The sequence below is a fragment of the Anas acuta genome, chromosome 26, assembly GCF_963932015.1.
Source record: "Anas acuta chromosome 26, bAnaAcu1.1, whole genome shotgun sequence".
Lineage (NCBI taxonomy): Eukaryota > Metazoa > Chordata > Aves > Anseriformes > Anatidae > Anas > Anas acuta.
Window position 1 is genome coordinate 2594766 of NC_089004.1, and position 16184 is coordinate 2610949.

Sequence of the window (16184 nt, forward strand, 5' to 3'; positions counted from 1 at the left end):
TGATCCTATAATATCGTCAACTTTCTTGTGGTTACAAGAGGATGCTGTCAAGAAGCTGTCAAAGCTATATTACACAAAACAGCCAGCTTAAATCTTTGCACCAAATACATGCCTAAAGCACCTAAGAGGAAGTTGTTTTCAGATGCTTCTTGATTACCAATCAGTAACAAAAATCTCTGTGGAAAATGAATCGCAGAAAAATACATTTCAAAATTAAATACTTGAAAATGGTCTTCTCTTCCACCTTTCTTCTGGTTCTGAGTTCATCTGTTCTGAGCAGTTCAACGCTATTCCTTTCTTTTAATGCACAAAACATAGCTCATATACTATCGCAACCCTCCTAAAGAAAAGACCTAATCATTCTGACTAAACTGGGAGTATGTTTAAAATAACTTAAAATAGTCTTTTATTATTATTTTTGTTAATAGTCCGGATTTACAGCCATGCTCCCATGAGAGGTAGTTGCCATGGAGAAATGCACCAGTTTACAACAGGCACTTTGTTTTGTATGTAAATAGAAATTATCAATCATTTACTTACTTGGGAGAATTAATATTCAATGGGCTACAGTCTGCTGCCCTTCTTTGGCAATATGCTCTGCTACATCTGAATTAACAGGGTCCTGGAGATTTCTTGGACACTGGAGAATTCTGTTCTGGTATTTTGGAACATTTGCCCTAAGTTTTTCAGGTTTATACCATTCCACTTGGAGGAAAATACTTAAATACTGATTGAGCCAGAGAGGTAAAAAATTCCAGGTAACTTCCATCTACTTTACTAAACAAACATACCACAATTTAATTAAAATAATTATTTTGTAAAGTCTTACAATAACAGCTTATGAATACAAAAATATATATGGATAGGAAACAAAGTTATACTGTTATTTTTGTGTATCTGTTAATAACACATTTCGTTTGTGAGTAAGACTGTTTATGATCTCTTCTTTCATTCCCTAGCATTTGATCCTCTGTAAATTACTGTGTTGATCCTTAGCCTTCTTGACAAGATTTAGGCCAACAAAACTTGGCCTAAATTACTAAGGAGCTTGAGAAGCTTGTTCTTAACTTCCACTATTGCACAACAGCGTAGAGGCAATTCTTATTTTTTTTTTATTTTGCTCTATCATGTGCATCAGCAGGGGAGCTCCCTTTTTCATATGCAAACTTGATGCCAAATCCTCCTCTTCCCACCCTGCTTTGTTGAAAAGCAGGAATCTCACAAGGAAAGACTCAGGAAGTGAGCTATTTCAGCTCTCTCTGCAGCAAGGTTAAAGCTAATGTCAAATCACAAACACAGAGCAGTTCACTGTGCCTTTTAAGTGTTTCAGCTTGTTTTCTAAGAGGCTGCAATTAGTATGTTGTCCCATGAGGTTACCAAGGAAAGAAGCACAGAAAATCAGCAGATTTATGGATTTTGCCACCAGAAGGAACCAATAGGATAATCGAAGCAAGGAGAATAATTCCTTGCCATTATCAATCTGTCCTTAAGTTGTCTCCATGCAGCTTGACTCCTACATAAACCAGGTCCCGGACTGAGACAACACTTCTTGCATTATACCTGTAATTTCTGAGACAAAGTGAATCTTTCAGGATACCCAAGCTAGACTTCCTTGAGGCTTTGTGCGTGCCTCCTTCCCATTTTAACATCAGCTTCCCTTTCCATTTGCCAGACTGGTCTGTGCTTCACTGTGACACTCAGCTGCAAATCTTTGTAAGCCTTCGTTTTGAGCCCAGCCAGGGGAGATGTCTAGTAACAAACTCAGCTGCAGCTCACTGCCGTTCAGCAGCTGCTGCCCAAACAGGCATAGAAATTCTAGGGCAAATGTTAGAGTGGGAGGGAACAAACTCCTCTCTGAACAAAAAGCGAAATCTCGTGTAGCTTGTTCTAACAGCTCTTACTGAAGAAGCTCAGGACACAGTGTTTTGTTTCCCCTGCTCTGCCCACAGTAACCTGATACGTTATCTGTAGGCTATTGTCTGTGGGTAGTACATATTCCAATTGTTTGTCTCTGTGTATAAAAATATCTCAGTGTCAATGCAGGAATCACAGACACTACAGGTCAGAGAACATAAGCCAGACTGCTATTAAAAGAGCCTCTGAATCATTTTTGAAGGGGCAAGCTCAGAGCAACAGCTTAACTGAAAAAGCAATTCCTTGTACTCACTACATATCCTTTATCAGAAGGGCCCAAAGGCTCTTCACCCATGTAAAGCAATATGCTAACACAGATTTTCTAGGAATAAACTTGCCTAACAATCTGGTAGAGCAAGAAACAGAGCAAGTTATTACCATACAAAATAAAAGGAACAATACAACTGTCTTGGTTGAACGGTTCAGCAGAACCCTGGAGAGAGATGGAGCCATGGACTCATGCAGATTAGGAACTACCAAGAAATCTGTAAGGTCTTCTTGAGGCAGGGCCTGTTCCTTGAGGGCAATGACACTCACCACCCCTTAAACCTCACAGCAGGCCTGAGAAGTGGCTGTTGCTGGATACAGATTGCATTGGAACAGGTCTTTGACAATGACCACAGGCAGAGAGAAAAACCAGGAGCTACCCTCACACAGAGAGCAGGCACAGGAGCAACCACCCTCACGGTTCAGTGCATGCAAAAGGGTGACGTGATCTCTATGGATGGTCTTCTAGAGTTAGGAACAAAACAAAACAAAGCAAAACAACGGCCAGGTTACAAGGAAAACACTCTGGTGTTCCTTAGGGGGTTTGGTGGAACAAGGTCACATGAGGTGACTGCAAGAGCACCACATTTTAGGTACCCCTGATGTCCACCCTATGGCTAAAAACAGTACCACAAGGATCTGTGCTGTCATCCCTCCATTGTAGCTGCTCGGCAGAGTCCCTAGGCTAACCAGTAGTCACCTACCACTTCAAAAGCTGAGGAAGAGAAAGTCATGCAAGCTAATTTCATAAAGGAGCATTGAAATTAGTCTAGGCCAGACAGGATTGGTTTCCAGGGATGTCCTTCTAACCAGGCCAGAGTGTACAAGTGCTGATTCAGATGTGGAGCACTCACGGCAGAGCACGGCTATCTCCCGCATACTTTCAAAAAGCAAGAAGTTGCTAAGGCATTTGTGCTCGTTTATCTCAATTCTAGTAAAATGCAAGAAAGCTTTGGTCAGATTTGTATATTTATCTTTGGAAATCAAACAGACTCAAATCACTGGACCACAGGAAATGTATATGCAGCCCTAATTCTATAGCTTTCAGAGTACCTTTCCCTACATTTCTTCACCATATAGGACGGGAATCAAACCATAAAGTTATTGCTATGGGGGCTCCCCTCCCTCACTTCTGTTGAATTATGCAAGCTGCAGCTACAGCTAGGATGAGACAGGCTGCAGCTGAATGAGCTACTGTGTCTCAGAGAGTGAATGTGCTTTTAAAATAGGCATCAAACAGTACTTTGTGCACCATTTATCTTGAATTCTGCACAATCTGGATAAATTATTACTAGTTTTGTAGCATCATTGTAACTTTTTGCTACAAGGAGACCGAAATTCATCAGTGTTTTCGAATCTGTGTCACAGGATCAGCAAAAGGGAAGACAGAAGCCGCTTTTCAACTTGAAGAGAGATCATTCTTTTTACTGGTTTTCTCTCTCACTTCTCCCATTCATGCTGCCAAGCACTGGTAACAGCAGTGATGACAGACATCTATTGTCCCCAGCAGCAGCCAAGAAGTTCTGAAAAACAAGTCCACATCAGCTGAATTCTCCACCAGATGAAGAATGAGCAGTACACAAACAAATTCACCACTTAAGGAGCTAGACAGTGATATTCTATAAGCCAGGTTCACCCAGCAGCAATGTGGACCAGGGTCCTCTATATCCCCAACTGCCCATGGGCTAATTCTGAGTGCTAGTGGAAATCTGAAGCTCTGTACGTTTATACTCTGATATAAAGCTTACATTGTACTCATCTCAATTGTACCTGAGCATGTGCTAGGAGACAATTAAATAAATTGCATCATTATTTTTTTTTTTAAAGATTGGAGTAGTTGTTTTCCATAAGGTTTTATTCCAGATAATAAGAATTACTTTGTTGTAATAATAAAGTCAGTTGCATGGTTTGCCTTTGAAGGCAAATGGATTGGAAAATTCTGAGTGGATGTTTCTGCAGAAATTCACACTACAATCTGCAAGTATAAGCTATCTCCATGAAATACTTCTGTCCTTACTATAAATGCATTTATAGTGAGGTTGTAAAAGCTGAAGAAGTTGGATGTCTTATGAAGCCAAAACTGATCAGAAGGAAATCAGAAAGCTTCCTCAGAAGGTTACCTTTCATTGAAAACCAAAAGATACCAACCTTTATGGCTAAAGAAGATTGCTTGAAAAGATGGCTTAACAGGACACTGGAAGTTCAGGAACCAGAACTTCAGTTCCCCAAACGCCTACACTGGGGCTCACTGCTGATCAAGGGGAGTAGCAGATCTGACCTAATTACTGATCTGGACTTCTTATGCTGCTCTCCCTGGTGTCCTGTGAAGATGGAGCATGAACTAACATCAAGATTTGAAAGGAAACCTCTAAAGCAGTGTGGCTTCAGCCAGAGAAACCACGGCCGCCAACAAAGATGAAGATGTCATTTCTGATTGACTGCAAACCAGTTTTCTGAAATCCACAAGGTAGGATTTAATTGGCAGTTCACTATCTGGCAAGATGGATGAAAATTAAACCACAAGACTGTGAACTGGCAGATCTTTGTTACAGTCTTTTGTGCTTTAAACATCATTTACCTTTTCATTAACCTCACCTGTCAGCTTACACAACATTAGATTCATCCTGTGTCAACCTGTGGTGAACATACACAAAAGAACAAAAATATTTTGTTTGAATTGAGGGAAATGGTAAGAGAATGTAGATATTAGAATAGGATCATGAAGCAGTAGCCTGAAGGAAATCTGAAGATAACCTGAGGTAAGATGCTGCACATCTCTAAATACTATCACATTCATAAACTTTTTTTTTGAAAAAACGACCCAATTCTTCACATCTACTGCCTTCAGAGATGCTGGGATGCCAGAATCCCACGTTCTCACAAATCTGAGTGATAATATGTATCACTTACCACTTTACTCTGGATCTTGAAGGCAAAGCAGCAGAATCACTTGTGAGAATAGTAAGAATATCTCACTGTGAGATAGTGTCTCCCAACCCCTGGTGATGAAATGGACTCAGTAAAGGAACACTTGGCTTTCAGAAGGCCACAGTTTGCTCTACCAGTACCGTTTCCATTCCAAACTTAGGGCACTCTGTGCTTAGAAGCACAGAGGCAGCCTAGCAGAGGATAACCGAGGCAGAGGGAGCTCCATAGCTGAAGCTGCCTTTTTTTCATTTCTGCAACTTCAAATAATTTAATTAAAACTGAATTGTCTCTGGCTCCTATTCAATGGCTTACCGTGCACCACTTCTGTCCTTGAACAGACAGAAGAGAGAAAGGTGTTATAACCTGGACTACAGCAACCTTGAATTTGCTGATCTTAATACAGGGCAGAGGAGAATCAACAGGCAGAGTACAAAATGAGCAAAGGCACCAGATAGTATCACATACAGCTTTGACAATAATGCAAGGCTTTATGTGAAGTTAATGGGGACAGGCTGTGGATGTAACAAGCCAACTTTCAGCTGCTGATTTTTAGCAGGTTTGGCTCTCCCTCACTGCATTCAGAACAGCACCCATTTCCCCTCTCACTTATTTCAGAACTGAATGCAAAAAAAAAATAAAAATCAATCTCCCCATGACTTAAGACATTTCTTCACAGCCCATGCAGCTCAGAGGAAGCAGAATATACAAGTGCACCTGAAGGTTTGACAGAATCACTTGACAAATGTAAGAGAGCCTTTTCTCAAGTGCTGTTCTACATGCTACCAAACATTTGAAGGACCAGTTAGTAGGGGAACCACCCAGAAGTTCTCCATTTTGGCTCTTGTCATTGCATCTCCTTCCAAAGCAACAGTATTTGGCAACATGTTCATTCTTCTCACCAAAACATCCTTACCTACAGCACTCACTTCCCACTAGCAAAGTTGTTCTGCAAACAGGCAGTGAAATCTATGATCACCACCTTTAAAAGCATCAATGTTGTTTATAGAACCGTATTTAAATGAGTACTAAATTATTACCAATGCTATATAGTCCAGGATTAAACTGATATAAGAGTATCAAAGTATGTATGCATATATGCAAACACACATATATGTATGCATATATATAGTACAGATAATTTATTTATGCTGATTGTAGCTAACCTAGACTAGAACCTATGGTTCTATTTACTAAAGATTTTAAAAGTTTAAAACCAAATAATTATCTGAGTCTTCTATTTTGTGCTGGTGACAACTAAAGATTCATGAGTTTCCTCAGGTTTTTGCTCAGACAGAATGCTTTGATTTTGACATATATTTTATAATGACTGATATTTGTGTAACACCTGAAAGCAAGCCAAGTCCTTAAGAAACACATATGAATCATGAATGGGTTCAGAGACTGCAGTCCAAGTAGAAAACGTAGAAATGAATGGACAAAAAAAACAATTTAGATTGAGGACTTGTAACAGCAATGACACCCACTGTGCATTTGAACAGAACTCCATGCAATTCAGAGCTTGTTTTAGCCCTTAGCTTCCTTCAGAAAAGTGCTTCACAGGCTAGAATTTCAGGCTCTGTACTTGTGCCTGTTTCAGCTATTTCTCAAAGAATCTAGAACCACCTTGGGGTGTGTAAGGTTTGAGATGTCTTTTATCATTTTCTCCTATTAAAAACCTTTTTCTACATTTACTGGCTCAGAGCAGGACCACTGCTAACACCAGATCAGGGCAAAAGAGATTTCAACATTAAGTCTTGTAAATGCAACACAGAAGAGTCTGGAGGACACCAAGCACAGAGATCCTTCACCTTTATGGTGTTAAGTTCCAGGACTATACTACCCTCCCTGGAAAAAGAAATTCTTCCTGATGACCAAACTGAATTTTCCAAGATGCAGTTTTCTAGCCTTTACCATTTTTCATACCACCTGACAACACCAAGAAGAGTTTGGCTTTGTTTTCCAAAGAACTTAAAAATTCTTTGTAAAGCCCCTCCAAGTAGCTCTAGGCTACCATCAGATTGATCCTTAGCCTTTTCTTCACTCAACTAAACCAACCCAGCTCCCTACACCTTTCCTCACAAGACGTGTGCCTCAGGTCCTGACCATCCTGCAGTACACCCCTGGAACCTCTCCAGTCTCTGTACTCTCCCTCTTTAAGTGAGGCCCTACACTGGACACAGTACAGAGATACACTCCAAACAGTGCCAAGCTGAGGGGGAGACAACCTCTAAATATGCTGTCCAAGCTCCTTCTAATATGGCCTGAGATGCAGTTTGCCTTACTTGCAACAAGAGTGTCTCCTGGCTGATACTGAACCTGGTGTCTTGAAAACCCTCCTCTGCACACAGTCTTCTCAGATATAATCCTCCTGTACTACAATTTGGAAGCTATTGGAATTCAAATGCACTGACAATGACTTTCAGTTACCAAAAATCAAAGGTCAAGTCTAAAATCAGAACTATTAAAATGTACATACATTTTGTTTACCAACTTTTTCCCTTATTAGCCTGAAAGCACTTCAGTTTCCATATTTTCTTAACAACATGGGCAAGAAACACTGCAATAAAAGTTGTGATTTCTTCATAACCACAAACTCCAAGAAATTTACTTTGATGGAAAGAAGTCCATCATTTGAAAGAAGTCTCATTTTGGGGGTTGGACCCAATGATCTCTCAAGGTCCCTTCCAATCCCTACAATTCTGTGAAGTTTCAAACATTATAAAACTTGTCTCTTGTCTCCAGACTGGAGACATGGACTTGATGGATGGACCACTCACTGGGTAAGGAATTGGCTGGATGATCACACCCAAAGAGTTGCAGTCAACAGCTCAACATCCAAGTGGAGATCAGTGATGAGTGGTGTTCCTCAGGGGTCGGTATTGGGACTGGTGCTGTTTAACATCTTTGCTGGGGACATGGACAGTGGGATGAAGTGCACCCTCAGCAAGTTTGCCGATGACACCAAGCTGTGTGGTGTGGTTGACACACTGGAGGGAAGGGATGCCATCCAGGGGGACCTGAGCAGCCTTGAGAGGTGGGCCTGTGTGAACCTCGTGAGGTTTAACAAAGCCAAGTGCAAGGTCCTGCATCTGGGTTGGGGCAATCCCAAGCACAAGTATGGGTATGCGAGTTTAAACAGGCACCAGATACAGGTGCAGGACATTCCTCATTCTCATAAACACAATCTGGAACTGTTAGAGAAAGGGCTTCTCAACTTCCAGGTCCTCTCTCTAGTCAGGACAGAACTACCGACCTCCCCCAGCACCTGCTTCAATATTGTGGCAGGGGCTAGGAGCGTGCATTCTGCTCTCATCAGCACCGAATGCCCCATATTTTCCCAACTTATCCAGAGCAAACAAGCTCACAGAGGAGTTGCTTCACAGAAGTGTGAGTTGTTTCTTTTCCCCTAGGGCTGCACCCACAACCTCCTTAGCTCTCCCAGGCCCCACCCAGCTACTGCATAGCCTCTTCCCACAGCCACCACCTAATGCACAGTAACTGGTTGTCAGACACTGCTGTCTCGGGATTTCCAAGTTCAGCCAGCAGGTGCCAAGGAGAGGAATAAACATGCTCAAGGTAGCAGGGTCTTTCCTGGGTTTAATCTCCAAAATAAGAAGATGGCACCATTAAAAACTGCCAAGCATGGTGTCTGATGCAGTTGGTGAATCAGGGTGTGCAGAACCTTCTCTGAACTTCTCGTTTCTTTGTATTTTCTTGGAATTCTGACCCAGGTAATGGTGACAGTTTACAGCATTTCTGAAATCCTAGGGCAGGCACCACAAGGAAGAAGGTGCACATCTAGAGAAAAAAATGCTGATGCACAGTTGCAAGTAACAGATGAGGGTAGAATCAACTGCCAGAGGCCAAGCTAAGGCCATTGAATCTAAACTTGTTAGCCTACTTATGTTCTCCGAAATCACACTCATATTGACCCACAGGTATATAAAGCTACAAAGTTATGGCCATCTACATGGAGAATAACACCCATCCTTTCAATCTGCAATTCTCAAAACTCTGTGCAAATGAGTTTAAACGGTCCTAACCCTATTGTATACGCAAGGTAACGGAGAAACAGAGGACTTGATTCATACCTCCCATTCTCTAAGGGAACCTTTCTTCTCCAGGATGAACTGAATGTGAAATGGTAATTATTAAGAATGAGAAAACTTCATGCTGAAATAAATGACTGCGGAGAGTTAGGACAAACAAGAATATAGCTCAGAACACTAGTTTGTAATTTGCATAGGTAAGATGGTGGTATGATTACAGGGTTCCTGGACCTGTAAAATGGGCTTGAGATATTATCTTTCCTAAGGGTGTGACAAGAAGCTTTTATTTAATGAAGTCTGTGAATCAAAACAGTTTTAAAATGCATGAGTAGGCCTACGCCTGTGGAAACTCTCCCAACTTAGGTAGAACTTGGAAAGGAAATATAAGAATCTTTTGATCTGGTCAGGAGCATCTTAAAGGAGATGGTAAAGATATGTAGGCTGACTAGGACCAGTATGGCAGGGGGGAGAGGAATAAAGGGACAGAGTTGCAAAAACACTGAATCATAGAAGCTGGAGGTGGCCTCTGGAGATCATCCAGTCCAACTCTGCTGCTCAGGCAGGGTCAGCTAGAGCAAGCTGTTCAGGGCTGTGTCCTGCTGGGTTTCCAGTGTCTCCACAAGCGGAGACCATTCCCTCTCCAGGGAATCTGTTCCAATGTTTGACCACCCTCACAGTTAAAAAGTGTTTTCTTGTGTTCAGATAGAATATCATACGTTTCAGTTTGTGCCCACTGCCTCTTGTCCTGTCACTGGGCATCACTGAGATGTCTAGATCCTTCTTCATGTCCATGTCTTCCCTGTACTGAAGAGCTCACAATAGGACTATTCTAGCCAACGCAGAACATTGGGGCTTAATCTCTAGCTTCACAATGAAAGTGTGTCCAAGTGACCAAAGGACAGTACCTGCCTAAAGAAGTACTCTATACAGCCATGTCCTGCAGGTCAGCAAGAAAGAAATGTGATTCACTTCTGTTTTAATGGTTACCTACAGCACCTTGGTTCCCACATCAGTGGAGGTAACTGAGACACTTATGTCCTCAGGGAAATGCAGGATAAAAACCATGGAATTAATGGAATGCACACTAAACATATTATTTACAAAGAAAAGACTTGGATTCCAAGTTTGTATCATCAAAAGAAGATTCTTTAAGTAATCATTCATGCATTTGTTTTTAGTAAAAACCCAATTTAATGCCAGTATTTTTATGTAAAAATATTCTCACAGCAGTGCTCAGAATTCTACTTCTAAACACTTTTTCAATTTGTCCTTGTATCACAGAGAATCTGGAGAAGAAACATGTTTCGAGCCCTCAGAAATGTCTATGACCATTTTCTTGTGCAGACTCTTTTTGAAAAGGAAAAATCTTAATTTTCAAAAATTTTCATTTAATTTTTTTTTTGTTTAAGATCTTTCCAAACTTAAAACCACTATAGATTTTGACTAAGCTATTTCAGAACACCTCTTCAGACAATTTGTAATAGCAATTTTTCAATCCAGTGAAGACCATTTGAGATAATTTTCAAAAGGGGTCTTACTCTGCAGCCCTGACAATGGCTGACACTAAGGTAACACTCAGTTAGTCCACTAGCAAATTATATCCAGTAGTACACAATACTGACTATGGTTAAACTGCTTATAGCAACAGCAGTAGTTCAAGACCTTAATGAAAGTCAGAGCCAGCAAACCTTGTGGAATTTCTAGCTGTGCTTTCACATAATTCCCAATTTTACTGTGCTGAATAGTAATGTGTAAAATACTCAAATGGTTCTGGCCAGAAAAATCCTAGAGACAGAGTTACTCTTGTGCTGATCCTGGAAGGTCATATCACAGAATCTACAAAAAGCAGCCACTGAAGCAGGTCTGGTAGCAGAAGGAGAAAAGGAAGAGAGATTCTGGCAGCCCAGCACTGGAAGTGGCTGTGGCAGGCCTCAACCCAGAGGAAGCTGCTACAAACATCTTTACATGGTGCTCCCAAGGAAATTACACTTCCTGAATCCAGAACAGTGGTCAGTGAAATGCATACATTCATGGGCTATGCCAGTACTCATTCTGAGGTCTGATGCCTCAGCTTATCTTACTGCATCTTATTCAGGTTCCTCTGTAAGGTGGGATATCCCACATCCCCATTTGCCAAGATAAAGGAGATTTAACTGTATTTGGGTAGTCTAAGCATTATTTCCACTGCACCTGGCCCAGAAATAGCAAGTAACGTGCAATAGAAACTGCATGTCTGCCTTCTAGAGCACAAGCGTAAACCTAATTCTAGGGCTTGCTTGTTTTGAGTGTGGGAAGTCACACTGCTTCTAATTAGACCTTAAGGGTAGGATTTGTGTCCTATATTCAACGCGCTTCTTTAGTAAGTAAACAGAGCTGTATAGAAAGAGCTGAAACATTTACCTCAGCACACTTTATGACCTGGAGTTTCCGTGAACCTCCATAATCATGTATTGGATACAGACAATAAAGCCAGCTTTTGGACCCAAACTGACAGTATTATCCCTAAAACACCCCAAAGAGCACTAAATGACTTACCTTTCAAAGACGTATCGAATGACAACCAAAATTAAAGCAAAAGGAATACTGAGCAGGAGATCACGAGGCTGAGGATAATGGATGTCTTCAGACTCCTTCATGTCCTCCCAGGTAATTCCTGGGGGGAGCCAGAACTCATGCTGCCATAGCCATTCATTCAGAGCGCGTGCCATCCTGGAAAGAAGAGAGACCAGAATACACTGAGGATAGTCTAGCACATAGCAAACCTGTCAGCACAAGCCGGCAAAGCAGAGGAAGGATTACACCCTAGCTGAGGTTGCATCTGGCTATGAAAGTAGATGAGGTGTGGAATGCATCAATGCCCAAGGACCTGATAAGCTACTCACAGATTTTTATCAGGTGCTCAGTGACTGCAGATTCCTGGCACGGAATCAAAAAAGGCTAACATGGAGAAAAGTGTTCCAAAAATTCAAAAGAGCACACCAGTGTCATGCTCAGCAAGATGTATCAGAAAGTTTTAATCTGAGTACTGTAACCTCTCAGGTTCATAGATCCCTTTCTATAGGAGCAACAGCTTGGTATTATGAAGATCTGGCAAGTCTGTTCCAAGGCTGGCTACCAGTTCTCCTTTATATGTACATATCCCTACTTTTTAGTCTTTGATCTTTTGTATTTGTTTGTTTCTATTTACATATTACAATTCCACTGTGCGTGTGTGTGTACCTCTGTGAGGTAATTAATACTATTCTGAGGCTTGTCCTTTAAAAAAAAAAAAAAAAAAAAAAAAAGATCTATATTCTGCTTTACATGATTAAGGAAAGTACTTCCAGGTAAGAATTTTGTGCTAAGTGGTAAATCTCAATGAATCTTAAGGACCATGACTGAAGTGTGATTTACATATATGATCAGAGAGTTTAGGAGCATAAAAGAGTGAAATGGGTTTACCAAACCATTCAGCATGAAAGTACTGCTGCTTGGTAATTCTAGCTCACACACAAACAGGAGCTGCGCTGCTTTCCAACACAGGCTTCTCACTCCGACTGGTAACAACAAATATCCCGAACACAAGTTCTGAATGTAAATCAAACAGACTCTGTGTAGGTACAAACTATGTAAGGGAATTAGATGCCCATTGAGATTATTTTAACAGCACACAGGAAATGCCATCTTACGAAAGCAATGGGAAAAAACATGTAATTTAAAGCCGAATATCATAAGACATCTCATGCAGGAGAGGCCCAAACCCTGGCCCATTTTCTGCAAAGAGAATTGCTTAACAGATTGAAAACAAATCATACATTTTATTTTGAAGATACCTTTAATTCAGGATTAGTTCCTTTGTTAGCTAAACTGAAGATATGGCTTATTCCAGAATTTTGGAGAGTCTGAGGGATATCATCTGAAGCACAACCTCTCGTCTTGATTTGGTCTTTCTTATTCAGCTCAGCGTGTCTTCTGATCTGATTATAACAGGGAAGAACAGGACCCTATTTCTTCACATTTGACTCTCATTTCTCCTGAAGCATTCACAGCCAATTCAGTACGATGACAAAATTGATTGCAAATGTATATGTGTATTTGACACAAAGTGTATGCAATTTTCAGTGCATTTAAGATATGCAAAGCAGGAAAACACTTTCCCCTTTTCCACAAGGAAAAAAGAAAAACAACATACTAAAAATGCATTCTCTTCTTCCTCCCTGCATTCCCTGATTTCAGCATCTGATACCTAAATGCACAACACAAAAATGACTGAAAAATCTGGAGCTGTAGATGTGTAGCTGAGAGTAGAAGCAGTATGGCCACAGGAACGATATCCATTCTTGCTGCAGCACCCAACTTCACTAGCACTGAAAAGAACACAGAGTTCTTTTGCCAGATCTCAGTTTGACAATAATCACAGCATTTTCTTTCTCGTGCAGCTTCCAGGACTCTGCAAACTGCTGGCTTTTTCCCACTTCCAGGCTGTTCTCCGTTCTGTCTGCTAGCCCTTCTTCCAGTGCAATATCTGGACAAAGATCATTGGTTACTTAAAGTGAACATAAACACCTTTTATAGACTCTTCAGAATGTGTTTTAAGAACCTGCCAGTCAAGATGTAACAGATTTTAAACTGCCTGCCAAATCTCTTGAATCTCTCTGACTCTCTGGGACATAGATTATACGCTAATTTCCCGCATTAAGGGTGTTTTAAGGTGGGAACAACCTGCTATCCACATCTGTCCCCTTGCCATAGGATGCTTCAGAGATAATTCCCTTTCTGTCTTGCCTTTGATGATTCAGCAAAGGCAGCTGAAGCCAGGACCACAGAAGAGTCATGACAGGATTCACTGTACATTAAAAAGAGAGAAGCTAGTTGAAGTACATCTTTACCAAACGGGTTAGGCGTTGGAATGGGCTGCCCAGGTAAGTGGTGGAGTCACCATCCCTGGAGGTCTTTAAAAGACATTTAGATGTTGAACTTAGCGATATGGTTTAGTGTTTTGGTTAAGACACAAGAATTACAAGAGGTGATGGAGGAAAAATAAGCTTTATAAGGCTTCCCTGGAAGTTTTCAAGGACACTTTGGGCAACCTAATCTAGTAGAAAGTATCTCTGTCCATGGCAGGGGGGTAGAACTAGATGATCTTTAAGGTCCCTTCCAACCCAAACCATTCTATGATTCTGTGATTCTAAGGTTAACAAAACAAAGGAAAGTTCAGAATATTTAGCAAGTGGGTTAAGACACAACCATTCAGGAAAGAAGCTGGTATTTCTTTGATCCCAGAAGTGGAACATAATTTCTTGTGATGGGCATGTACTATTTATATTTTCCAACCATCCTTGTTATGGTTTTCATCCTTTCAGTTGTCACTGATCAGCAGCATAATGGGGGCAAAGGCAGAACAAATGTTCCAAGTATTGCTATGAAGAGAAGTGATAATTTTCTATTGTAATATCTATAGGTCAAAAGATTTACATGTGCCAGCAGCAAATTAAACATTCTGTTATCTTAAAAAAACAACAAACATATTTCATGGTAGGGAAACAATGAGCTTTTGGATAACATGACGTGTGCTACCAAAAGCAGAACACTATAGTGGTGCAGTTATGCTTGAAGTCTGGAAAATAAGTTATTGGTTTCTTCTCTTGGAGCAGGCTAGAGTCACAGGACTAGTTAATGACCTACATACCACACAGATATGAAGAATATTAAAGCTAGGAAGTGTAGTCAGCAAGAGCACAGAGGCCTTGCATTTTGAGTTGTCCATGACAATAATTTCTGGAAAACGCCCTCCTGGGTTTCTCAAACAGCTACCAAGATGCTGTATGACCTCTGGCTGCCCATTATCATAATCACGCAGGACTTGTGTTCTCAGAAAAGCTGGGTAGTGTCTGAAAAACATGAGCTAGCAGTTAGTATTAAACACATCCAGCTGTGAATTGTGGTGATACAACTGACCACAGACACTGCACAGCAAAAAGCAGATCTAACAGTTGGCCCCTCTTGTCATAACCCACATGCAGTTTCTAGCATATGGACATGGCAGGCTGCATTTCTTGAAGTTATCTGGTTGGTGGCCAAAAAAGCCTGGGTCTTATAGCTGCAGCTGCTGCATGCCTGCCTGGGGACAAGGCACCCGATTCTTCTACTCCGTCCTGGGATGGAGCAGAAAGGTTGAGTTACATCCTTGAAATGGAGTGTAAATTTGTGATCATTTAGTGACATAGCCTGGGAACAGCTTCAACTTGCAGTTAGATTATTGTAACTAAGAAGGACATCAGGAATACCCAAGAGAACCCTAGAGAGAAATTACGTTTCGCCTCTTCCTCAGCTCTTCAGAAAACATTTCTTCAGTACCACGGGGTTATTCCAAAGGGCAGACAATAGGCATGTTAGGGAAAGATGCCATAATAAGTAGCTTTGCTTTTCTGAGGGTGCTCAAATGGGCATTTTAGAAACACAGCTTTTTTCCAGTCTGCAGCTTTCCAGCTGCCTCTGCTTGAGAACTCAGCCTGTCTAAATTGCAAGAAGTTAAATATGTTGCTTCATATCACAGAATTGTCTAGGTTGGAAGAGACCTCAAGATCATTGAGTCCAACCTCTGACCTAACAGTAACAAGTCCTCCACTAAACCAAACTGTATCCTTTTCTATATTTTGTGATGTACAATGGTATCTGCATGATGCACAACCAGGAATTCTCCCTCCAGAACTCCATGTATCTGATAGCAAACACAGACTTGGTGGAGGACAGCAACATAACTCTGCCAAGTGGGGAATATTTAAAGTAAGTCCTGCAATTTGCTTAGGGGGAATATTCTAAGATTCAAAATACTAAAGAAGTAAACATCCATTATCTAATCTACTCTCATGTGCAAACTACACTCAGGATCACCTTCTTCAAAGTTTTCTTTATCTCAGCAGCTATCATCATACATCACAAAAATATAGAAGGCACAGTGTGAAGCAACATATTTATATTTTTGCAATTTAGACAGGACAAGTTTTCAAGTTGAGGCAGCTGGGAAGCTGAAGACCATGGTGCTTC

The 16184-nt window shown here is 41.0% G+C and overlaps 1 protein-coding gene across 3 annotated transcripts in view; it reads right to left on the reverse strand.

The window, feature by feature from the left end:
- Nucleotides 1-16184, reverse strand: part of CERS4 (ceramide synthase 4) — a 54448-nt gene that overhangs the window by 21943 nt on the left and 16321 nt on the right. For all 3 annotated transcript variants that reach the window (XM_068661789.1, XM_068661790.1, XM_068661791.1), the window contains one exon: nucleotides 11694-11867. In XM_068661789.1, coding sequence (XP_068517890.1) covers nucleotides 11694-11867 — 174 coding nt within the window. The remainder of the gene's footprint in view (nucleotides 1-11693; nucleotides 11868-16184) is intronic.